The sequence below is a fragment of the Platalea leucorodia genome (assembly GCF_965183815.1).
Source record: "Platalea leucorodia genome assembly, chromosome: 15".
Taxonomy (NCBI): domain Eukaryota; kingdom Metazoa; phylum Chordata; class Aves; order Pelecaniformes; family Threskiornithidae; genus Platalea; species Platalea leucorodia.
In genome coordinates this window covers 4,075,723-4,099,601 of record NC_138837.1, presented here as the reverse complement: position 1 = coordinate 4,099,601, position 23,879 = coordinate 4,075,723, and the positions used below count along the sequence as shown (strand labels likewise).

The window sequence follows — 23,879 nt, the reverse complement described above, 5'->3', positions numbered from 1 at the left end:
ACGTCTATCTTCAGATTTTTTTCGTTTTTTTTTTTTTCCCCCTACCTTAAATTTTCCCATTTGCTGGAGAAAATCCCCCTTGCTACCAGCAGCCACGCCTGTCGTGCAGCCTGGCTCTGCAGGGCCTGCCCCACCAGTGCCACGGCTGGAGGAGGGCTGCGCGGGGTGGACCTGCCGAGGGATGCTGCGCTGTCCTGCGGTGGCTTTTCCAGCTCTGAAACAAAAACCCTGGAGAAACGCATTGCTAGATAGCCTTGCTTGTAAATACTTTTGTAGATTTGATGCTTTCTGTGCCTCTGCCAATGCCACCTGTTTTCCAAGCTGCCTCTTTCTTAAGGATTGTTTTTCTCTCCACCCTGTGTCCCCTAAGTTCCTGGATCTTAATTAAATGACAGGTTGCTAATTTGCCTTATCTGGCTTTTTCCACCCATCTGGTAAATTTTTGAACAAAAACTGTCCTCCAAGGTCTAGGCATCAGCTTTTAGCTGGGAAAGGCATGTTGCCCACTGGAAGCAATGCTCATTTATGGCTTATGATGGGAGCCACAGGGTAACAAACTGTGCGATGCGCACGTAATGCTTTATCTGAGCACAGCGGCCCCCCTCAGTCAGTCGGGGTCAAGGCTGAATAAGGTGAAGTACAATTGCCTCAAAGCATAAAGCAGCCCCAGAGCTTTTTGGGATCTTTAAACTGGTGATTAGACCTCTCTTCTGAAAGGCTGGAGGTTTCAATTAGGCGAAGTGCCTGGGGATGAATCAGTGTTGGCAGTGAAGGGATGGGGAGCTGGTACAGGGAGGATGGGACCGTGTGGTCCGGGTGGCGAGTCTGGAGCTCGGCTTGGGCTCTTGCCCCATCATTAACTGTCCGTTTGAGCTTGGTTAGGCTTTTTCATCTTGTCCCTTTTCTCTTCAGGGCATTGCCAGTCCCTACACGAGAAGCTCTCAGGGTGCGACATGATGGTTAAGTGGACTGGGGTAGCAGAGGGCTGAGGAAGGGGTGACTGTAGAGCTGTTCCATGGGACTGGAGAGAGCGAAGGGGCTCTGGGCTGTCAGGATTTGGTGAGGATTCCAGGGAAAGCAGCAGAAAAGTTAGCAATGATTAATGGATTTGACAAACTCAGTCACTTGGAAAGGCAAAAAAAAAGAAAATCTTTTACCCATTGCAAATAGGAAGCTGGAACGGTGGATGGGTCCGTCTGTTGCCTGTAAAGCGCTGTTGTGTAAATAATCTATACTGCTGATGCACACTGTGTATATTGTCTTTGGGAATTAACTCTGCGTTGTCACAACAAAAAAGGACTTTGGCATAAGCTCTGGCTTTGCCTTTACTTAGCCGTTGTGCAGAGGGTGCTCGGCGTTGTGCCGGCGGCTGTGGCCGCTGGCGGGGGAGTGTTTACATTAGGGTAGGGTGTTATTTACATTGCGTGGTTATCGGGGCTGGGGCTGCGGGGGGGAAGTAGCTGCCTGGAAATGAACCTTGTATTAGCATCTCCTGCTCTGCTAACGACTCGAGTCCTTGACTGGTATTCGGGTATTGGCAGAGCGACAGCTTCTTCAGGAGAGATTTCCAGAATTAGCAAAGCCATCTGGCTTTTGTTCTCTTAAAGAATTGCTTGTCCTTCCCTTGCAGTAAGGAGTCCTTGCTAAACTGCTCATAACTTGTATTGCGATATTATCCCGACAGACCTGCGGCGTGCTGTGGTCTCTGCAAGCAGATATGAAATACAGCCCCTTGCTCCAAAAAGCTTTTTTTTCTAAGAAACAGCCATGAGCGGCTGACCCGAGAATCCAGCAGTTATGGGTGGAGGAAGCACAATGTGGCATTGCCCGATTGCGTTTCCATCCGTCGGAGCAGGGCTGGGTGTTGAGGGCAGCTCGGAGCGGAGGGTAGCAGGCTTCAGGGAGGCACAGAGGAGGGGACCGCGCTTCCCTGCCCTGCTCCTTCAAAGCCAGCGGCCAGGGCTAACAGTGAGTTAATGGATCCTTGCGTGGTAGGAAATTGGGTTCTTCCCTGGGATTATAAAATATAAAGGTTGACAATTACTGGGGAGGTTAATCACCTTTGAGCCAAAGGGCTTATTTTCTTGTTGCTGTGGTCAGGGAAAGAGGCATGTGTGTTGTCCAGATAATTACTGTAGTTTGTGTTCTGTAAGTTTAGCATCAGAAATGCTAATGGCTTAGCTCTGGGGTGGGGATGCAGGACGAGGCTGACGTGTCCTGAGAACGGGGTTTCTTAGGGTACTTCCTCTCCAGGACGGAGATGCAGTGAGAAAGAGAAACTATTATCAGCCCTTGAGAGGTTTTTCCTTGAAGCCATATTTGGTTCTAGTGAAAATTCTATCCCTTTTCTGCTAATTAAACCTCTTTTTTCAAAAGAGGGCTCAGAAGAGGCTCCTATCTGAGTGCCAAAAGCAGAGGCAGCCATTCTTGTGGTAACTGGAGCCTGAGAGGGGAAATAGCAGAGGTCTCGCAGCAAAGCTGCCCCGTCCGTTCCTGCAGCCCCTCTGCGCAGGATGGGGAAGCAAACATCCGAGTTGGATTTATCCAAACCACCAAGTATTTGTAGCTGACTCATGACTGTGTGTGAGTCAAGCTTTTTTTTTTTTTTTTGAGCCAGACCTTCAACTATTGCCTTCCCGTTTTGTAGTGCAAAATCTTTGGAAGCCCAAAGGATGCCCTTTAGGTACCAGTTGCTCCATCTGGTGAGCTTGCTCCTGTCCGTGGCTGGCCCGCGAGAGGGGTCCAGGACGCAGGTACAGGGGCCGGTGGGGGTGACGAGGCTTCGTCTGACCCCATTGCTGCAGTTTGGCTTCTTTTCTGGAGCAGCTGTGTTTAAACAAGGGAGGCTGGGATGATGCCAGAACAACAGAGGATGCACTGATGCTCTGAGCGGTTATCGTACCTCTGACTTGGGGTCTTGCTATACTGGCAGAGCCGGGGGCACGGTGAGCTCTGGGTCACCCTGTGCTTCCCTCCTTCGCTGACTTCTTCGATACCACTCTTACTCCAACCTGGGCAGACAAGGAGCCGCTCGGAGCCCTGGAGCAGGGCAGCTGCTGCGTCCTTAGCAGAGAGCCTCTGTCCATGGGCAAGTGCTGACAACAGGTTTTATCAAGTGGAACATCTGAGGGCAGGCAGGCTGTCCCCAAAACAGGGATTAGGTTTTTTTTTTTGGAAGCTCTCTGGTGGCAGGGGCCTTTAAGCTTTCACTTCATCATAGACCTGCATTGAATCTCTGCCACTCTTAAGCCACCCAGCTGGGTTTGCATTTACAGAACCAGTGAGTTTGCCGTAATAAAACTCGGCAACATCCCAATTGCTTCCAATAATTTTTAAGGTTTTTTTTTTTTCCTGTGTTACAATTGTACATCCTGGGCCTCTGGTTATCCAATTTAAATGTAGGAGTTTAAAACAGCGCATCAAGCAGTATTTATTCTTATGGATGTTAAGAGTCACTAAGACTTCTGGGGTAATACACTAAAACAACAGTCCAGTTAATTATCGGTGCGTTGCAGTGAGAGCCCCCAAGAATCCCAGTATTTATGGAGCGGCTGCCAATGCCAGATGAAGTCACTCCGATCATCCTCGCCAGCTGTTTGTTTTGTTGAACCACAGCGATTTCTCCAAGTTACTGAAGCTGATGTCATTGGAAGTGATGTGACATTTTTGCACACATATAGAATAAGTGTTAAAAAATGCTCCAGAAGAGCTTTTCCAGTCTTGTCTGGGAGTTGGTTGGGGAGTTGAATTAAACTGGCTTGATGGAACTTAATCCATAAAGAAAATGAGTCATCAGGCATAAATGGCTTTACCATAAATGTCAGACAGATTCGTCCTGGTCCTGATAGTTAGCACTTACATCTGTTTGGTGGAGCAAATAAAAGCCTCGCAATTCACAATCATTTTCATAAATGTGCTGTCCTGCCTATTCCTCTACACGGGAAGCTCTAGGAATAAAGGTCAAAATGTGATTTATTCCCTTTTTAAAAACCAGCTCTTGTGATGGATGAAATATTCGTTATTTTCAGGCAAAAATTAACCTTTTTTTTTTCTCCCCCTCCACTTTGAATTTTTTGTCAAACCAGGAAAGCACAACTGTGCCTTGCCTTTGCATGCGAAGAAGTACCCCAGATACTGGAGCCCTTTCTTGAGCCCTGTGTGCCCAGACGTGCCCGATTTGTTCACGTGCCCAAAGAGGACTTTACCCACCGTCTGCATGGCTGGCTGGGGCTGGAGGACACCGTGCTGGTGACCTCTCCTTCAAAGTAATACCCGTGTGTTACTGACTTGCTCCCTGACTTAGATACCTCTTTACCTGAAAATAAGTCTTAAAAACCTAAATGACTTGGCTGGTAAAGTCTTTAAACCACTCGTAGTGTAATTTTCTCTCTCTTAGAAAGGCTTCATGGAAAATCCATAGCTGTTACACGTGTGCGGGGAAATTAATGGTATCTTCGTTATCGCTGCTCTTGCTGAAAAAAGCAGATGCTGACATAGGAAGGAGAGAGGCTTGGGTGTTTTGTGTAACCATAACAGTGCAACAAATAGACGCTTGAGCGAGGAAAGGGAGCGGAGCTGGCTGCTGCCTTTGTCAGCCCGTGCCGGGGCTGGGGGCAGCTATCTCTCGGTGAAATTTATTAGCGGCAACACACTTGAGAGGACACAAAAGGCTCACGAACCTCCCAGCATGGCTTGCTCTATTTAAAGTCGGCTTTTTAAATCAAAGAAATGGGGCTCTTGACAGCAGAGCTTTGTGCATCTTTTGTGAAGTTCAGATAGTGGGGCTTTTTATTACAGGCTAAATTAGCCCATTTTATTGTTTTGCACTGAGGGATGAGGTCAGTTGACTGGGAATCTTGCTAACAAGGTTTTACTCCTGTCTGCTTTTTACAAGTGTTAACACGGGGTATCCACCAGTGCCGTGCATTTGCCGTTAATGAAACAAAGATGAATGGTCTAGCAACCCCGTGAGCTCTCCTCCTTCCCCCACCACTGAGCCGCTCAACCCATGTCGGTGTACTTGAGCTCAGATGCTCCCTGGGGCTCTCATTCCTCCAAAAATTGGGTGCGTTGCTTTTCCTTCTGATTTTGCATGCTTGCGTGCTGCTGCTGGAACAACAAGCAAAGGGTGAACTTTGCTGGGCAGGGTGATTGATTGGGTTTGAAAAGGAAATGGGAATATAGTAGGCATGTTGAATGATGCTCATGAAGCGTGGTGAGCTCTGAAGGAGCTGTCTGATGTGGCTCACATTTTTTCCTGGCACCCTTCACATACCAAATTTGTTCAGTTACATGCTGATTTTCTCAGGTTCTTGACCTAGAACTAGCAGGAAGCTTCCCTTGTTTGTCTTCCCCTGCTCACTCGGCAGCAACTGTTGGGCCAACGCTGTCCTTTGGTGTGTTGAGTGAGCTTGGGGTTTCTGCCATGGCCCCAAGTCTTCAGCCTGTGGCTCCTGGGACTTGCAGGGGGTGTCTTTCCAGGTACTCACAGGTGCTGCCAATGCCTTGAGCCCTCAGACCCGGAGGATGCTCAGCTCCTGTTGTGCTGCAGGGAAGCAGGGTGGGATTGAGCCAGGATTTCTCCCTATGTATAGCTCAGGAGCTGCCATCAGCTGAGACTAAAACCAAACTTGGCTTTAGCAAATTCTCTTCTGCTTAACCTTTTGCACTGTGTTTAGCCAACATGCCTTTCTTTGCTTTATCTGTCCCTCGAGGAAACACAGTTATAGTCCTGCTCACTTACAGGACGCAGACTATCAGCTCTCCTTGAGGTGTAAATCCAACCTTATCAGGAAGAAAAAGCTTTCAGCCTTCCTTCTTTGCCTCTTGGAGACAGGCACCCAGTCTCCTTTTGTGGCTGTCTTATTTCAGCTTATCCCAGCAGTGCCAGACAGTCCCCGTAACCCTGTGGAAACTGGGGGGCTTTAACCACCTAAGTGAGAGAAGGGTGTAAATGGCTTAACTCAGGTGTCAGTGAGGGGCAGGGGTGGTTGAGGTCCTGTGTGCAGAAATAGCAACTGGAAGGATCTTCACATCACCAACTTTAAGCAAGTTGCCTTGGCCAGGCTGGGCATCCTCCACTGGCAGGAGCTCCAAAGGGGCAGCCTGTTTTGTTGCTCTGAACTACCTTTGAGGACAGGGATGACAAAATATGGTGTGAGGAACCCCATAACAGCTCCCAGCTCCTTCAAGTCTCTGCTCGGGGCTGGGCGATGTCCTCTAGGTCACACCACGGCCAAGTTCCCCATGCAGGTCACGCTGTCATGTGGTGGCCAGAGCTGACTAGAAATGGGAAATGTTCTAAGAGACAAAAACTTGGCATTTTCTGTTTTCTCAATACTGCATCCCCGTTGTTCGTGGTTATGTTGAAAAAGAAAAAGCCAGAACAGTAATGACAGAACTGATCTACGGATTTGTTAAAAAAAAGACTATTTTTCTTTCTTAAAATAGAAACTTGAAAACCACTTTGCAGACATTTCTGTTAATTTTGTAAAGGTTATTCACAGGAAACAATGACTAATAAGCTTAAACTAACACTCAATTTTAGGGTAACGTGTAGCATCTGAGAGGTGCCCATAAGTTATGGTGAGCTGCTGCAGAGATGGATGTGATAACCTGGAAATCGAGGAGGGAAACCCCAGGCAGCCATAAGCTCCCCCTGCCCCTCGGAGCCAGGCAGGATGCGGCCAGGTCCATGTGGTCCTTGCAACCTTTTTTCCTGGTGGATCTCTGCCAAAAATGTAAAGGGCACTTTTTTAGAAGTCTGGTATGTGTTCATAGGAGGCTTGAGCTCCCCACGGACCCAGCGGCACCCGCGGCTGGACCATGTGCGGCTTGCGTGCGCAAAGGCAGATTTGGCCCATAAGTTCAAAAATATCCTTTGGTTTTCCACGGAGCTGTTTGCCGGCCTGGCCAGGCTCCCTTCAGAGCTTCTGGTTCCTATTATCTGCCCAAGTCATCCTCCCACTTTTGCTGTAATGCTTCTTTTTCCCCGATGCCTTAGCCATGTTTTTCTATTATTAAAAAAGATTTCCCCCCCCCCGCTAATTAAAGTATCAGCTCTAATAATCTAAGTAGTAAAATCTTGTCTTACGTAACTGTCTACTGAATAAGCTGGGCTTTGGCGTTATGGTTAAGCAGTGTGGTGGTTCTTTAGGAAACTCAAGAGTGATTTCTGCTCTGGCCTTTGGGCTGTGGCTGTGCTGCGCTTGGTGTGCGAGCGCTCCGTTAAGCAGCCTCGGTGCCTGATGAGCTGGCTCTGCACCTGGTTTTCAATAAGCCACTGCGAACCCCCTCCCTCTTTTCTCTTTTTCTGATTATCAGATACGTTTCTAATCTCTTTCTATGTCTGCCGCACTGTTGTGGGTGGAAAATCGAGGTGAGGCAAGATGTAGAAACTGGGGAGGTGATGTCTTTTATGAGACCAGCTGATGGGGTCGGAGAAGCAGGGAAGTTTTGAGGCTAATAAACAGCTTTTTGGACTGGGCAGGGCAATTCCAGAGCCCTGCAGAGCTGCATGGGACTGGGCAGGAAAGGAGGTTTTTTTTTATTGTCCACAGGACACTGCTGATTTGGGGTGTGTAGAGCCCTCTTCTCTTATTTTTACTGCACCCAGGGCTGTCAGAGCTGTTGTATTGTAGGGGTGGGGGTGACCTCTCTGCAGATGCCGTTATCTTTTGGGAAGGTGGAGTTGGGACCGGGCATGAAGTGTGGTGGCTTCACACCTCGTGGAGCAGCCTGAGATAAGCGGCTGCTTGACCCGGCCCTGGCCACGGAGGGTTTTTTGCCTGGCTCGTCTCAGGCGACGTGCCCGTATCGGGGAGGTGGCTCTGCCAAGTGGTTTGCTTTTCATTTCTTGGTGGTGTTTATCCCCTTGACTGCAGCCTCGGGCTGGTGGCTCCACGTGCACCGTCCATCCCCGTGACGCTTTGTCCTTCCTTCCCCGCAGGGCGACATCCAGCAGCTCCTGATCGTGGCGGACCCCCGAGCAGCCCACGATTACTGCGAACACTACAGCCCCGACTGCGATACCGCCATCCCCGACTCCCCCCAGTCCCAGGACCCCAACCAGGATGAATACGTAAGTCTCTTGCAGGGTTTGGTGACGCTTTTGGGGCAGCAGCATCCAGCTCCGTACCGTGGTTGCAGACTCACTTGGCTTCTTCCTCCTGTTCGGCTTCCCTGCGATTCATCTGTAAGGACCAAGACAGAGCTTGTTTTTAGGATTTGCAGGTTCTGGTCTTGGCTCTTGCCCTCAGGAGTTTCCCTTCCTTTCTGTACTCCTGCCGTTTCCAGACACTGAAATGAATATTTGCTTGGAGCTCAAAAACTTACAGGAGAGATGACCTGAGCAGAGTGTGAAGTGCTGACCTTCCCTGGCAGGTCAAATCCTGTCCAAAACAGGCAGCCGCTTCTAAATTTCAAATTTTATTGTTGAACTTGCAAAAAGATTAAGCAGTTCTTTTTCAGTATTCTTTGAAACAACAGGTGTTAAAGGAGGGGGAAACATTTTTTTGCCCCTGTATTTGACATTTGAATTTCATTTTGGCAGAAATGTTCCCAGCTCATCTGTATAAATTGCTGTGCTCAGTATTTTTTCTACAGAGTTAGCCTCAGATCTTTTCTTTAAAAAAAAAAAAAAGACTGATACAGGACACCTTTTTCTTTCTGCTGCTCAATTAGAAATGTCTGGGTGTGGCTGATTTCCAGCAGAGCACCACCTGAATTTTACACCTTTTTAAGAGGTTTCAGGCTTAGCTCACAGCAATTAAAGTGTCTGGCATCCTCAGCAGCTTCTTGGCATCTTGGCTGCTCTCTTGGTCTGATTTGCCAGTCCCTGCACTCTCTTGCTTTCAGCTGGTCTCAGGTCTGTGGGCTCTTGCTGAATCCCCATGAAGCTGTAACCCTGTCAGCCTGCTCCAGCTTAGCTTTAGGACTGAATTAAAAACCCCAGCCTAGCAGAGCTTTGGGGAGCGGAGCGATGCTCACAGGCAAGGCTGCCCAGCCCCGGCAAAGTGCCGTAACCGCTCCGCCAGCACTTCTGGAGAAACAATAAATAAGTAAAATAAAATAGACTTTGGTATGGTCAAAATATGTGGTAGTAGAAAAATAAAACTCTTCTTTTGGAGCCAGCAGTTCAACAAGGGCTGGCTTGTCTTAGGGCTGTGTTGCTCCGTGTAAGAATAACTCTTCCACGCGCCGGCGTCTGCTGCCAGTGAGAGCGATGGACTGGCGAAGAAATGTGCCATGCCCGGCTGTAACCAAATGTTTTGTTTGTATTTCATTTTGAAGAATGACTGACGCCTTGTGGAAAACACTGAAAATATCTTGTTTTCAAAGCCCTTCTGCCTGCAGGCAGCGGCTGGATGGGAAGTCACACGGATGCTATTAGTGCAGTCGGATGAGGGAAAATAGCATCCCCGCTTCTCAGAGCGGCTGTGCGATTCAAGTGTTTTCTTCCCCTCTCTGAATGTCAGATGTGTGACCTTGGGGAGGTGTCAACAATCTGAGGTTAAAAAAAAAAAAAGTTTTTTCTTATTGTGTTATCATGGGTGGCTGAATTGCTGTAGGGTAGGTCCATCCTCTCTGTTAAGGGAGAACCTGCCACAGGGCCAAGAGGTGATTGTGAACCCCCTTGAATCACAGCCACTGGCAAAGCAGCCCAAAGCCAGGCTCTTGGTGAAGGTTTCATGGAAGCTGATGAACAAGAGTAAGGGAAAGATTTCACTGCATGGGTCTGCATCACGGCATGGCCCCGTTGACACGAAATAATGTCTAAAAGAGCTGGCAGGAACGTGCTTGGGTGCTGCCAGCTTATTTTCTGCTTCTCATCTTCTCTTTGCAGTACACCGATGGGGAGGGAGAAGGTGATACCTACTACTATGAGTACCCCTACTACGAAGATGTTGATGAAGCTGTAAAGCCAGAAGCACCCACCACCAAACCCAGCACTCCTGAAGTAGCTGCTGGAGAGAGACCTGAAACCAAGCAGGTACCGATACGGGGTCCCGGCAAAGATGCGTTTGATAAATGGCCCTTTTATAGGGGGGAAGGTGGAGGATAACGCAGAATTTTCTTTCTGTTTTTTTTGACTGTGGCGTTCTGTTTCTGCAATAGGACTATCCTGCCCCCACACCGTCACCTGATGGAGGGGACCCCGGCAAGAGGACGGAAGGGGATGCCGTGGTGGATGACCCCCTCGTGGATGAGTACAACTATGAAACCACTAACGAAGAGTACTTCACGCCTCTCCCCTATGAAGATGTCAACTACAACGAAGAAGTAGACACGCAGGGTGGACTCACTGAAAATGCCGTGGAAGCTGAACTCCCCACGAGTACCGTCATCACCTACAACGAGACTGATGTAATTTTAATGAATTTTTTTTTTCCTTTTGCTTTGTGTTTTATAAATTCTGGTATTTCATAGCTCTAAGAGCAAAGGAGATGTGATCATCCATATGGTAAATCTGCAAGTGGTTTGGGCAGCTGTTGGAAGAGGAAGTTTCGTGTAAAATATTTTCACTCCAGATATTTTAGGGTGTGGAATACAGATATTTAGAATTTGGTTAAGGATTATTCCCCTGGAAAAATCTGTTCATATTGATATCTGCATTTCCCAGTGTGAAGTGTTTGTGTGACAAAAAGAAAAATGAGAGTTGGTGTTAAGATCTAAGTAAAAGCATTTTATTTTAAAGCTATTAATATAAATCCTTAAAATGTTGATTTGATGGAGAACATCAATATTTTTCATTTTGTCATCCCCACTGAATAGCATCTTTAATTTAAAAAAAAAAAAAAAAACCCAAACATTTCAGCACTGGGACAAACCCTTGCTTTCTGACTACTGCATTCACTGAGACAGCCCCTCTGTGTTGTGCACAGATCTGCTCAAAGATGAGATCAGTCCAGATCCCACAGCTGATGTTTCTGTTGGACCGATTACATTTTTTAGTTACCCATGCTTTAATATGCTTTAACTGAAATACGTTGCACTTGAGACTCTTCTGTCCTTAAGACTTGCCCAGTTCTTGCCTTTTTATATTGGTACTTAAATAGGTGAAGGTTGGTCTCGTCCTTAGATGAGACTGAGATGAGTTGTCGTGCAGCTGCATGCTGTGTAGCTCACTATGCAAGGAAATAACTGTGCTAGACAAGGCAAATTCTTCATTATCCTGGAGCAGCAAGGGGAGTCAATAGTGGGATAATGTTTTCTGGGAGGTAGGATGGGACGTGGCAGAGTTTTGTTGTTCCTCCTCAAATGGAGAAGAATTACTTAGCTATGGGACTGTCAAAATTCAAGGCTTTCTGGGAGGTGCTGGAGGGTGGCAAAAGAGACAGTGGAAGTTGGCCAACGTATTTGGAGTTGGACCTGGAAGCTTGAATGAAATGGTGTCGGGGCAAGTGTCCAAGTAAAGAGCTGAGCAGCTGGAGCGAGGCACGAGGGGAGCCAGCCGCCCCGAGGGCTGGTGGCGTGGCGGGGATCGAGTCCAGCCAACCGGGGATAAAAAATGTGGTGGAGGAGGAGGTTGAGCAGCCCAAAATGATACACAGAGAGAAACAGAAAAGGTTCCAGCGTATCGAGGAAGCGAGCGCCAACCTGAGGGAACCCATAGACGGGAAACTTTTCTGTTTCCTGACAAAGAGCCAGAAATCTTTGGCCGAGCTTGAACTTTCTAATAGAGAGGAATTAAAGATTGGATAGCATGACCTTAAAAAAAAAAAATTGGAAGAGGAAATAAGAGTCTCAAGGGCCAGTTTAGTTGTTAGGAAAAGGAAATAGAAGAGAAGGAAAGTTCAGGTAGGGAAACACATGGTGAAGTTCTCCTATGTGAAAGCTCAGCCTGCTCTCACAAAGCATCTCACGGAGAGAGGGAGCAAACTGTCCGCCTCCAGCGGCTCCAAAAGAGGCAGCGTGTAGGTGGGGAGGGCTGTAGGGTGCTCCTGGGGTGGGAGGCTGTGAATCTTTTAGCTGATGAGCAGAGAAAAGGACACAACTTGTCTGGCTGAAGGAGATTCCCGTGCACTGAGGCGAAGGCTGATGCGGTGTGACGTAGGGAAGACTCCCCAAAAGTGCCAGCCTGAGGGACGAATACCCAAGAGGATATGGATTTTAGGTTTACACCTCGGAGTGGGAGCTAAGGGCCCTGCCTGCAGCTGTGAACTCCTGGGGAAACCGAATCCTTTAATCCAGCAGCAGACCAAGCTGCTTTATGAGCAATATGGAAGCGAGGATCAGGAACTTGTGCGTGTAATTGCCTGCCTAATACCTGTTATTAGAAACAGGGTTTCAGTGGGAGATAGACTGCTGAAGTGGTTGGAGCAGTTTATTTGCTCTTTAAAAAAAAAAAACACTCAAGTTTTTTGGCTAGTTTAGGGGGAAAAAAAAGTAGTGCTTGTGGTCGTGAGTAAGTATGGTGCAATTTCAAGCAGTCCCAGGTTTCTGCCAGCAGCTGGGGAAGGCAGCCGCAGCCCCCGCGCTGTCGCACAGGGATGGGAGCGTGCGGCGGGGATGAGGTGGGCTGGGACACGGGCGTCCCCGGAGCTGCTGGTGGAGCTGGCCCTGGCACTGCTTGCTGTAGGTCAGGGCATCCAACGGGATAATGTTGGTCTGGTGCAGAATGGTCATTTTTAGCATTCCTTCACAGACCTGTTGCAAGAGTGGGACGTCTCCATCACTGTTGAAGTTCACCTGTCTATATTTTGGAAAGACTCTAATTTCTACAATGGGAATTAAAAGGGGATTTAGTTTTACGCAAGTCAAACTTTGTGGAGCCTGTGTGAGAGGTTTCGGAGGCAGATGTAGTCACTGAACTCTCCTGGGCTTGGGTTTCGTTATGGCTAATAACTCGGTGATAAATGCCAGTGAAGCAATTCTGAGATTTAGTAGGCAGCAATGCTCCAGTGAACGAGAGGAGCTGGGGACAGATATATTTTGTTCATTGCCTGCTATTCATCAGGCAGTTTGCTTTGCTTGTCCAGATGCATATACCAGGGCTTCATATCTGCATTGCTTCTCAAAAGGGAAGACTAAAAGGTGATTTAAATGAAGCTGTTATCAGCAAAGGAAAGTAGCAGTATTTTGCACACTGAGTTTTTGGACCTCTTTTCTTTGTGCACTGTTTTCTGATTCAGGTTGTCTAACAACATTGTTAAGGAGATTTTTAGGCTTTTGATTTGGTTTTTCTCCAAAGCACCTGCAAATCTCAGCATGGAGAACTTTCCTCCTTCTCTGCCCAATTATTCAAAATATCATATCGTTCTGTGCAAATTGACTGGGGGACCTTAATCAAAATATCAAACCAGACATTTTTGACATTCATTTCAAGAAATGCAATTTGAAAAAAGCTTGCTATGTTAGCCGCAAAAGCTTTATAGCAAGATAAACAGGTTTTAAGGTTTCAAAGTGCAAACCTAGATAAAAGATTTCAAACAGGATAAAAGACGTGTGTGATAGCACTAGATCCATTTGAATGGTACAAAGGAAAAATAATGCTAACTTTTCCAAATTTTCTAATTGAGTAATTGCAAACTATAATTTCTGCAAAGACCAGTTGGTATTTGCAGAGGCAAAAGAAGGTGGGGTGGCAGAGCAACAGTTCTCTTGGCACTAGGCTTATTCTGACTTTAAAACCTCTTGAACGTAGATACAGATGCTCATGTTTATGGGTTCTGAGCAGTTTTGGCACAGAAACAAGGTCTGGAAGCGGTGGTGGCATTTGAGTGATTTGAATTCATAGTAGTGAGGAGATAATTTCTCTGGGAAACACTGAAAATAATTCCATTTACAGACCGTTTTGGTCATTACCTGGATGGGAGAGAAAACAAAAAAAAAAAAACCAGCAGCACATGTTGTTCTTTACAGTGCTGCTCAGAGTAAAGGATGCCAAGAGGCAGCTGCCTGCCAGGCTGCAGAAAGCACAGGGGTATGGAGAGCAGCAAGGAAATTCTGATACTTGTCTAGATGTCCTTGCTTCTTGTGGTCTATACCATCTGTTTCTGTAAGGGTTCAGGGATTAATGTATCAGATCTGTAAAAATGTCTGCTTCTGCTCTTTGGACAAGCACAACTGCAACTTGGATCCCAGACTAAACAAACAGGAGGTTTTCTTAGAAGTGAACTTGGATTTTTCCACATTTCCTCCTGTAATCGGATATTCATAATGACACATTTCATTTTTGATGTGCATTTGAAATATGGGACTGGACGTGTGACTTTTTATGCTTAATAATCAGTGTCTCCAATATTGAGGCTGTGAGAGATGAAGCAGAGCCTGGAGTTTGAAACTTCTGTTCCCTCTTTCTTTAGGCCTTTAGAGTTTGCAGGATCCTCCTGATGTGAGCTGTTGCTTTGTGCTGTGTTTTATTTTCCTCACTCAAACTTTTACACTCGGTGTTATTTCAGGGATTGACAGAGGAATCTTGGGGAAAGCCAGGGTGTATGCTTTGACATAAAGATTCTCCATCCTTCTTGCCTACTGTTGAAGACCCTTGGAGGTCATTTGGAGACCTTAAAACTCCAGAATTTAACTTTTTTTGTGCTTTTTATTTGCAACTATTATTATAAAGCATCCTCACTTTGCAAAAACCGCAGTCTTCCCCTTATATTTCTAGCATGTGCAGCCTAGAGAGATTTGCAGCCTGACATGTTGCTGCTCTTTTGCTTCCAGGCTCCTCAAGGAGGAGACGACCTGGATAAAGATTTCACCGAGGAAACAATAAAAGAATATGATGGGAATTATTATGATAACTATTACGACCGAACAGTCTCTCCCGATATTGGCCCTGGCATGCCTGCTAACCAGGACACCATCTACGAAGGGGTAAGAGAGTTAATTTTCCATCGAGGGTAAGACTAGTTCAAAATGCTTGTCCTTCCCATAATTTATAGCATAGAGATTAGCAACGCAAAAACCAGTGAGAGCATCTTGCTGGGATTCATCCACCTGCAATGCATGTGTTTTGCACAAGGCGAGGAGGAGGTGCCCCGTTTCTTTTCTACACGAACATCAGCAGTCCTTTGGTTGCAGAAGTTGTCCCAGGATCTCCGGTTCCTGCTCGGAGCGGTGATGCTGATGCAGGCGATGTCCTCTTTGACTGTCTGGCCTTGTGTTTCCCTTGTGTGCTACAGATCGGTGGCCCGCGGGGCGAGAAAGGACAGAAGGGGGAGCCTGCGATTATTGAGCCGGTAAGGACCCTCTGGTTTTTTGGTGGTTTGGCTTTTTTCCCCCCAAGGAAAAGGTACAAGGGGCATGCTCGGTATGGCTTGGGGCTCTCAGTGGCACAGCTGGGAGGAAAATTTCCTGTGGAAGAATTACTTGGTTCATTTAAAAACTTTTAATATAAAATACTGTAATTATTTTTTTTAAAAACTTCAAGAAGCGACCTAAGTTATGAAGGAAGTGCAAAATTTCCCATGAAATCTCTCATTTACCAAAATAAAACCCTAGGCCTTTCAGAACTGGAGCATTAGGCAGAGGGCATGTCTCGCCTCTCCGGGGGTTCTGAAGTGCCCCCGACTCGGCAGCGAACCCGCTCCCCCGAGCGCCCGCAGCCGGTGGCCAGGTCATATCCTGACCTGAACTTGCAGCTTGGGGCCGGCTTTAATTGTGCAACTAATGGGTTCATCTCTGTGGAAATAAAAGGGTTCTCCCTGCACACAGCTGCAGGAGAGGAGAGGTTTGCTCCTGTGCCTGCTCCAGGGTCCCACCAACTTCCCACTTTCAGAGCCAACCCTGTGTCAACCTGGGAGTGGAACCCAGCACTTTCTTTATGATTCTGCCCTGGCCTGTTTCTGAGGTGGTTTTTCTTTCTAAAGAACGGTTATAAACTGCCTGCGCCCTTTGCGGTCTGCACAAAGTGTGGGTGCCCAACTGAGCACCCCCTTAGGTGAGGATGGAGCTGTTCCCCGCTGCCCTCGTGGTGGGGATGGCTGGTGTTTGCTCAGAGGTGCCCCTTGAGCAGAGCAAGAGGCTGCTGGTTGATGGCCGTGTGTCTGTCCCTCACTGTGTGTCAGGATGCCAAGGTACCCCCATGTCTGCTCCTCTCCGGGCTGGAAACGGGGCTTCGGGTCCTTGCAACCACCTCCCCTGAGCCTTGTCCCGGAGGGCCGAGCGCACGCTCGCTGCACACCAGCAACTCAATTAACCTAATTTTCCTTGGCAGAGGGCCAGCGCGGCGCCCAGCGTTGGGGTGGCACTTCCCATCACTCGGAGGCCGTTCTTTTTCTTTTAATTCTTCCTCCCTTTTCTCCTTTGCCTGAGGCTTTTGCAGATAGCGGGGCGGGAGGGGGCAGGGAGAAGCTGGGGTGCAGCAGTGAGGCTTGAAAAGCCTGCATGAGTGCATTATAAAAGCATTTCCAACCTTTCCTTCCTTCTCTTCCTTTCTGTGTCTTGCTCTCACTCTGCAAACAAAAGGAGGAATGAGTGATTTTCTTATCAGAGATGTGGGAAGGGTGGGGGGCAGCCAAACCCCATGAAGACGACAGCAGAAACCCAGCCTGCCCTGTCCAGAACCAATCTGAAATGCTACAAAGCGAACAAAATAGTTAAGTTTAATCATCCAGAAAGAATTTGGCCGCCTTTGCTATTTCAAAACACTGGAGCATGTATAGCTTTTGCCAGAAAGTAAACAAGACCAAATGCTGCCTTTTCCCTCTCTGTGCGGTTCCTCTTCAGCAGAGAGAAATTCAGATTTGCTGTGCTCTTTACTCTTTTTTTGATGGGAGCTGCAGCAGAAGGGGAATAAAAACCAAACGCAAAAGTCAGATTCTGCGGGATGTTCTCTTCTTTTCCTCCAAACCGCCTGTCCTTCAATCCTTGCTCTGTGCTGACGCTCGCTGGAGGCAGCGGGGCAGCACAGGCGCAGGGCGAGGAGGGATGCAGCCGGGGATGGCTGGGACCCCCTGCATCCCAGCGCCGGAGGCACCGGGCTGCCTTTGCCTCCTCAAAGCCCTCTGTCCTTCATGGGGGACCCTGGTGGTCCCACCTACCTTCGGGGAGGGTTTGATCAGCATTTGCATGGCACCTTTGTGTGCTGCAGCCAGCTTTTGGGCTGTTTCTGTGATATTAGCTTCACTTGTGGGTAGCACCTGGGTGTTGGTTGAGTGGAAGCAACACCCTGTTTTCCCCTGGGACAGTCCCAAATCCATGGTTTGCTTGCTACCCCCAAGGCGATAGCCCTTGGTGGCATCCCCCCACTGGTCCTGGTCCCAAAACCCTCCCATGTTTCCATTGCTCCTGTTGATGAACAGTCATATAAACAGTGGAGACTTCTTGCTGAGGAGACTCTCCAGATGTCCCTAAAGCCTAGAGCTCAACATAAACCAACAGATAAATATGGGAAGATGCCAAGGATGTTTGCATTGCAAATTGGCTAATTAGCCCAGACTTCCCCCCTGCAGAGGAGCATCCTGAGGCTCTGCAGCCGGCCATGGGAAGCAGAGCCTCAGTGCTGTGCATGCTCACACCGTGGTAATGCTGGCACCCAGCAGCCCAAAAATGTCCTGGGGAGACCTATGTGGGCTATGGCTCTCTGCACCAGCCCAGAGACAATCATTAATTTCTGTTTTGGAGCCTGCCATGCCAAAATGTGCCATTGTTGGTCTCAAGAGGGATGGACGTTGGGGTGTCCGTATGGGGAAGGGTTTGCTGGGACCTCTGGGGCTTCCTGTGCAATGTCCTCATCGCGTGTCTGAACAGGAGCCGGCGCTTGGTGAGTGTCCTGGGGGACGCCTCCATCAGCGTAGCTCGCCTCTTCTTGGTAGCCTCCACCAGCAAAGAGCTCATCCTTAGTGCAGGTTGGAGGAATGTCATGTAGGGTTCACCCCTAATTCCCACCCAGGAGAGAGCGTTCCCACCCATGGCAGACAGTGAAACTGCTGTGAAAATGGGCATGGGGTGAAGTCCATGACCTAAATTCTTTACTGGTGAAGAATGACTGCACAAGTGCTTCTGTGATGACAGCAGCAGAAAATTTCCCCTAACACATCCAAATGAAGCGGAAGCCAGATTTTAAATGAGGTGGTAATGAGTAGTATGGACACTGGGAAAGACAGAAAATAGTGCTGGCCATGCATTAGAGGTGCAGAAACATGCATCCTGCTCATGGAAGCAGGAATGGTTTGTGGCAGCATGTTTTACCCTATTTTTTTGCTCCTCTGGGCTTAGCCGCTGTGGCTTTGGGGGCAGGAATGCTGGGATTTTCCTCTAGACATTTCAGATTCGTTCAGCTCAGCCCTGTTTGCTGCAGTGGCTGCCATGGGGTCAGCCGAGGCTTTTGGCACCAGGGCCTGAGCACAGCAGACCGGCCAAGGGTGACCCGAGACCAGTCCCTGCACTTGCTTTCTCTGGGTTTCTCCCATACGAGCCGACTGCTTGCCTGCAGATTTTTACAGGCTGATTTCATCCCATAGGAGAGATGTCCTTGTTTGCTACAGATGAGCTGGCAAGTGCTGGGACTCCTTTGGCTTGACCTGGGTGCTGCTGGGCGTGTGGGCACTGGTCCAGAAATAAAAGGGCAGTGCTTGCTGTGGGGCTCTTCCCCACAAACCGTCCTGATGCCTTCTAGAAAGTATTTGCTAGGTTTGTCGGGAGGTTTTTTTCCTGCCTCTTTACATACCCGTGAGGGGGGGAAAAAAAATAAAAGCTCAATTCTATGGAGTACATGATAGACCTGATTTAAAGTTATGACAAAATATTTAGATTAAAAGGAATGGAATAACATTATTCTACCATTTTGCCCACACAGTGATTTCCTAGGTACACAGAGTAAATCATGGCATGCAGTCTGCTGAGAAAGTAATTTAAAAAAAAAAAAAAACAAACCCACTTGCAATTTGATTATTAACTTTTTTTTGAGCTGCTTGGATCTAGAAACAGCTTCTTCCTGAAGAGGAGCTCTTCTCCTGCTCTGGCACTATTGAGGCTGAACGTGCTCCAGAGTTTGCCCTTTGCCTGGCCGTGAGCTAAGCGAGAAGGGTTGTGGTTAGGAAGGTGACCCTGTGCTGGGGCGAGGGTGGCCTTGGTGCTGGGGGAAGGGGCTTTTGCTGTGCCCTGCGTGATTCCAATAGGCGGCTCTTGGCTTGGCAATGGGCAGTGCCTTTTGTGCTTCTGGCAGTGGGAACACAGGAGATGCCATCCAGAGAGTGGAAACCTTCAGCTCTGGGATGCCTAGACCTAGCAGTAAGGCCTGAAATATTTAAGAATAGAATAAAGCAGTGGGGTTTCCAGCCCTGCAGTCAAAGTGACTTTGAGGATGTACCTTGCTAATCACTTTTTTTCCCCTCTTGCTTTTAGGGTATGCTGGTGGAAGGCCCGCCCGGTCCCGAAGGCCCAGCAGTAAGTGGCACTCTGTCTACACCTTGCACCGAAGGATGCGCGCGGCTCCGGGGTGCTGGATGCACGTGCAGGGCTCGGTGCACAGCTGTTCCTGGGCTCTATCGCTTCCATATGCCATGCATGTGTACAGAGCGCTTCGGGGTTGATTTTCTGGTGCAAAAATAAACAGAAAGCTCTAATTCTTTCCCTGCTCGTTGTACAAATATGTTACAAATAATAAGGTATTTTTCCTTAGCAGCTTATTTTTTTTCCTGTGTTTTCTATGCTAGGGCCTTCCAGGACCTCCAGGACCAACTGGACCCGTGGGCTTAATGGGTGACCCCGGGGAGAGAGTGAGTACTCATGTTTTGTTCCTCTTTGGCTGAAGCCTTGGGTCATTTTGTGTGTGCAAAGTGGGACTGTGGCATATCACTGGAGCCCTACGATACCGTTCATCCTGTAATAGCGACCTTCTTTGGGTCAGCCCCAAAAGGAGCTTATGGTAGGGTACAGGGCAGAGCATTGCATCCAGGGGCAAAGAGCTGGGGAACAGCCACGCTAATCAAATGCATTAAGCAGTTTTCTCTAGGTTAAAACTAAGAGTAAGGCTGACAAACTCTCTGCTCTGTTTGCACCCTTTGGCACGTGCCTGCTTGTGCTGATGCGGGAACTGGGCTGTGGCACTGGGAAAACAGGATAAGCAAACACACAAAATAGCTGTTAGTGCTGTAAAATGAAGTTTAATAGTGATTCTGCATCCTCGTTCCAGCTGGCATTGCGAGTCCTGGTAGAGGGTTTGGGTTTGTTTGGGTCCAGGATGGTCCCAGGCTGTGCCAGCACCCCTGCTGCAGGTCTTTCCTTACGCTTGCTTTGCATCCCAGGCTGCTCCGGGTGGGAAGGTGGCTCTTGTGTAGCAGCTCACCTTTTCTGTAGGTGGATTATTGGTCTGTACTAGCAAGCACTAGAGACTGATTTGTGTGCTTTAGCAGTGCAGTAACTTAGGTTTTGTATGTTTGGTTTTGATGTTACTGTAAATCAGTTTTGTCCCTAGCAGCTCCTGCTTTGTAAACTGCTTGCTGTCTGCAGAAGCCTCCGGCATCGGAGCGTCTCATTGAAGGCAGCTGCTCCCAAGCGCTTTTGTGGACTGTGACCCTAAATCCCATAGTTTAGCACTGCACTTTGGTCCCAGTTGTATATTTATTTGTTATTGCTGTGTCCTCACCTGGGATCAGAAACGACCTGGGTTTTAGGAGCTGCTGAACTGGAGCCTCGGCTCAGTAAGCGGTGCATAAGCTCCATTCAAGCAGCAATCCATGTGCTTGACAACGCCAAAAATTAAAACCCGCTCTCCTCGTTGCCCGAGCTGGGTCTCTGAAATGACCCTCGTACCAATACGCTCCTCATGTGCTTTTGTTCACCCACGCTTCAAGCCTATTCCCCCTCCCCGGCAGAGGCAGCCAGGCAAGCGGGTACCCGTGCGCAGCTGCCTGGGCAGCTGGGGACCAGGCTGCACGCCGCTCCCAGCCCTGCACCCAGTGGGAATTTTGGCCTGATATCTAGTGAAAGATTCACTATCGCACAGATGGCCTCTGGCTTTGCACAGAGGCCGAGGAGGGATCAGCCTCAGCTGCCAGAGCAGCTCAGTTTGGGTCTGAAACTAGAGAAGTGCACGCAGCGCCCTTGAGCAATACTGGTTTGGGTGGCGGAGCACTAAAATGGGGGCTGTGTTGGCAGGAGAAGAGCGGCTCCTGTCTCGATGCAGCCCGGCGAAGCGGTGTGCGGGGCTGCAGGCTGGTGCAGCAGTGGCACAGGGCGACATGGGTGCCAGCAGCGATCGTCTTGCATGAGTAAATTCATTGATTTGAGCAGGTTTGCATGAGCAAAACAAATGGAGCTTGGAGCTTGACACGGTTTCAGTGCCTTGGCACATCTTGATGTTGAGTGCAGTCAAATATGCTTTTAAAATAGCTTTTAATGTACTGCTGTTTCATCTGGAGAATGGGGCTCCTAGCAGCCCTAATGCCAGCCTCTGTCTGTGGCTTGCTGTGGCCCGAGGCATTTTGACAGTCCTGTTAACAAAAAGGGCAAAAAATGTGCCTACAGGTGGGTTTCTGAAGGCAGGCTTGGTTGGAGGTCTGTTTTTCCAGAGTTTCTCCTGGAAAGCGCCGGAGGGAGGAGAGGAGCAGCAACACAGATCACAGGAGATGTGCCCGAACACACAACATCCCGCTGCTATCGGTGCTGTCACCCAGCAAATGCAAAACAGCTTTCCGAGGAAAGGAGTGCTTAGCAGCAAACGCTTCCCTAATCTGATCCCTGAGGTTCTGAGCAGATTTTTCTGGCAGATAAGGCAGCCTGCTACCCGTGGCAGGCTCACGTGCACCGCAGCATCCTCCACCGATCCAACAGTTGGTTTCCAGATGGGGAACCGCATCCCGTTTGCATCCTAGGTGCCCGGGAAGGATAAGGTGGGGTGACCCAGGCTCTCTATGTGTAGGGATTCCTACTCTTCTAGCAGATTTTGGTTGAATTCTACCTGGACAAGGTGAGAAAAGCCCGTGACCAGGTTCAAATGCAAAGGTCTGGATAGGTAAAGGGGTGTTGTGCTGTTCTGACGTGTGTCTTAGCACAGCTAATTGCTGTGACTGCTGTTAAGGATTTGTGTTGTAGCCTTACTATCTCTCTCTTTTTATTTTTTTAACTTTTTTGTCTTAATTGAGTAACCTAAGACCTAGAAAGAATAGGAGGGAGAATTCATTCTATTGCAGAGGGTCAGAACAAGATCTCTGCACTACCAAGCCTCGTTTTAGCCTTGGTTTTGATGCTGGAGCAATGCCAGAGGTTTGTCGTGGCTGCTTCTGCCGTGGCCATCAGGTGTGCCTCAAACCCCCTGGTTTTCATTTCTTCTTGCTCCTGGCCTGGCTGCAGGCATGGCAACGCCAGCCGAGGCACCTCGGGAGGTGACCAAGCGCGGTTGTACACAAGGATGCAGGAAGGGATGTATCAAAATATGAAACCACCAATTAAACAGAAAGGCTGACTTTTTCCCTGAAGTCCTTCCTGGCTTGGCTCTTTGCATGGGTTAAGTGAAGACTGAGGCACTGTGCCTTAACTTGTAGAGGCCTTTTTTTAAGCTGGTGTTAACCCTTGCCTTCTCCCCTTAGCTTTTAAAATCCAGCTGTGTTCCCTCTTCTGTCCTGTGTACCCTTGAGCAGTTGTGCTTCCCTAGCGCTGCCCTTGCTGTCATTCCTCTCCCACCCATCGAGGTGGTTCTCCACCCCACCTGCTCATCAGCAAGAAGCAAGAGATGGGACACTGCCCCTCTGCAGGCTGACGCTTTTCCAAATTACCATCCCGTCGGGGTGGATTTGGGACCCCCGGGGCCTGGCTGCCTTCCCTGGGGGCACGGACAGGAGGGGTTGTGTTCCCAGCTTTCCTGCCTGCTGGAGGACAAAGCAACCAGCTGGCTTCAAACCTTCGTTATTCACCTCCTGGCCCGATGACACACACATTGCAAAATACAGCCACTGAGAGAAATAAAATCATTGCTGGCTTGCACTGGGAAGTGTCTGCTGCAGTTTTAAGGTGTAGTTGAGGCGATTACTCAGGTGTTGGGGCATTCTTGTGGCAATGACCTTAACCTGGGCCCTGGGTTTTTGTTTGGTTTTTGGTTTTTTTTTAATTAAGGCACTTTGTTGTCTTGTTGGTCTCTAGGGGCTTGGCTGGAGTCTGCTGGCTGCTGTGCTCCCACATCCCCCCTGGAGCATTGCTGTAAAGACCCCCACCTCATTTGCGGTCCTGGTGTATTTATTGTTTTTTGATGAAACAGTAATAATGTTTCTTGTGGTTGTGACATGATTGAGAACGAGAGGCCCTGACTGCTCCATCGATCAGGTGCCTGCAAGCTCAGAAAGTCAATACGCAGCTGTGGGCTCAGCCCATGGCCAGGAGCCAGGGCCACTGCTCAGAGAGTTTGGCTTAACCCTTGAGATGCTGCGGTCCTGGTTCCTCCTGCACTACTCCGGCAGAAGGACCAAGGGAGGGCTCTGCATCTTTGGGTGTTAGACTTCATAGAGGACGGGCAAGCTGGGTAAGGTCCCAGTAGTTTTTTGCATCTTGTAGTGGTCTAGGATTAGTCAAAAGAGCTGTGTGGCTTCATCAGGCTCTTGGTGGGTCTTCATCCTGCATGTGTCCTACAGGTTGCCCAGCTTTCTCTTCTTCTCCCCTTGATGTGCTGCTTCTGGTCCAAAGAATTCGGTTGCCTGATGGGATGGACGCTGACCCTGGTGACGAGGGAGTTTGTATTTCTGCCATTTGTCCAGGCAGATGCAGACATTTGCTGGCCAGGCTCCTCCGGAGCAGCCGTGGAAAGCCGATCAGCAGCAGACACATTGTCCCTCGTGCTGCTGCACCACATCCTGAAATGAAAGGCAGAATTTGCATTCTAGCACAGACGGCACATCCCGCTTTTCTGAGTGTCCAGAACAGAATGTAATACAACATATTGTGCATAGAGAAGTGATGAACTTGCAGAGCCGGGAACTGCAACTGTATTAAAATACTCC

The 23,879-nt window shown here is 48.6% G+C and overlaps 1 protein-coding gene across 1 annotated transcript in view; it reads left to right on the top strand.

Annotated features, from left to right (window-relative positions):
• COL5A1 (collagen type V alpha 1 chain) overlaps window positions 1-23,879 on the top strand; it is a gene marked incomplete at its 5' end in the record, with an annotated part of 122,786 nt that overhangs the window by 27,010 nt on the left and 71,897 nt on the right. Inside the window, 7 exons of the mRNA XM_082327859.1 lie at window positions 7,949-8,080; window positions 9,845-9,991; window positions 10,117-10,365; window positions 14,668-14,820; window positions 15,129-15,185; window positions 19,294-19,335; window positions 19,605-19,667. Of these exons, the coding sequence (XP_082183985.1) occupies window positions 7,949-8,080; window positions 9,845-9,991; window positions 10,117-10,365; window positions 14,668-14,820; window positions 15,129-15,185; window positions 19,294-19,335; window positions 19,605-19,667 (843 nt within the window). The remainder of the gene's footprint in view (window positions 1-7,948; window positions 8,081-9,844; window positions 9,992-10,116; window positions 10,366-14,667; window positions 14,821-15,128; window positions 15,186-19,293; window positions 19,336-19,604; window positions 19,668-23,879) is intronic.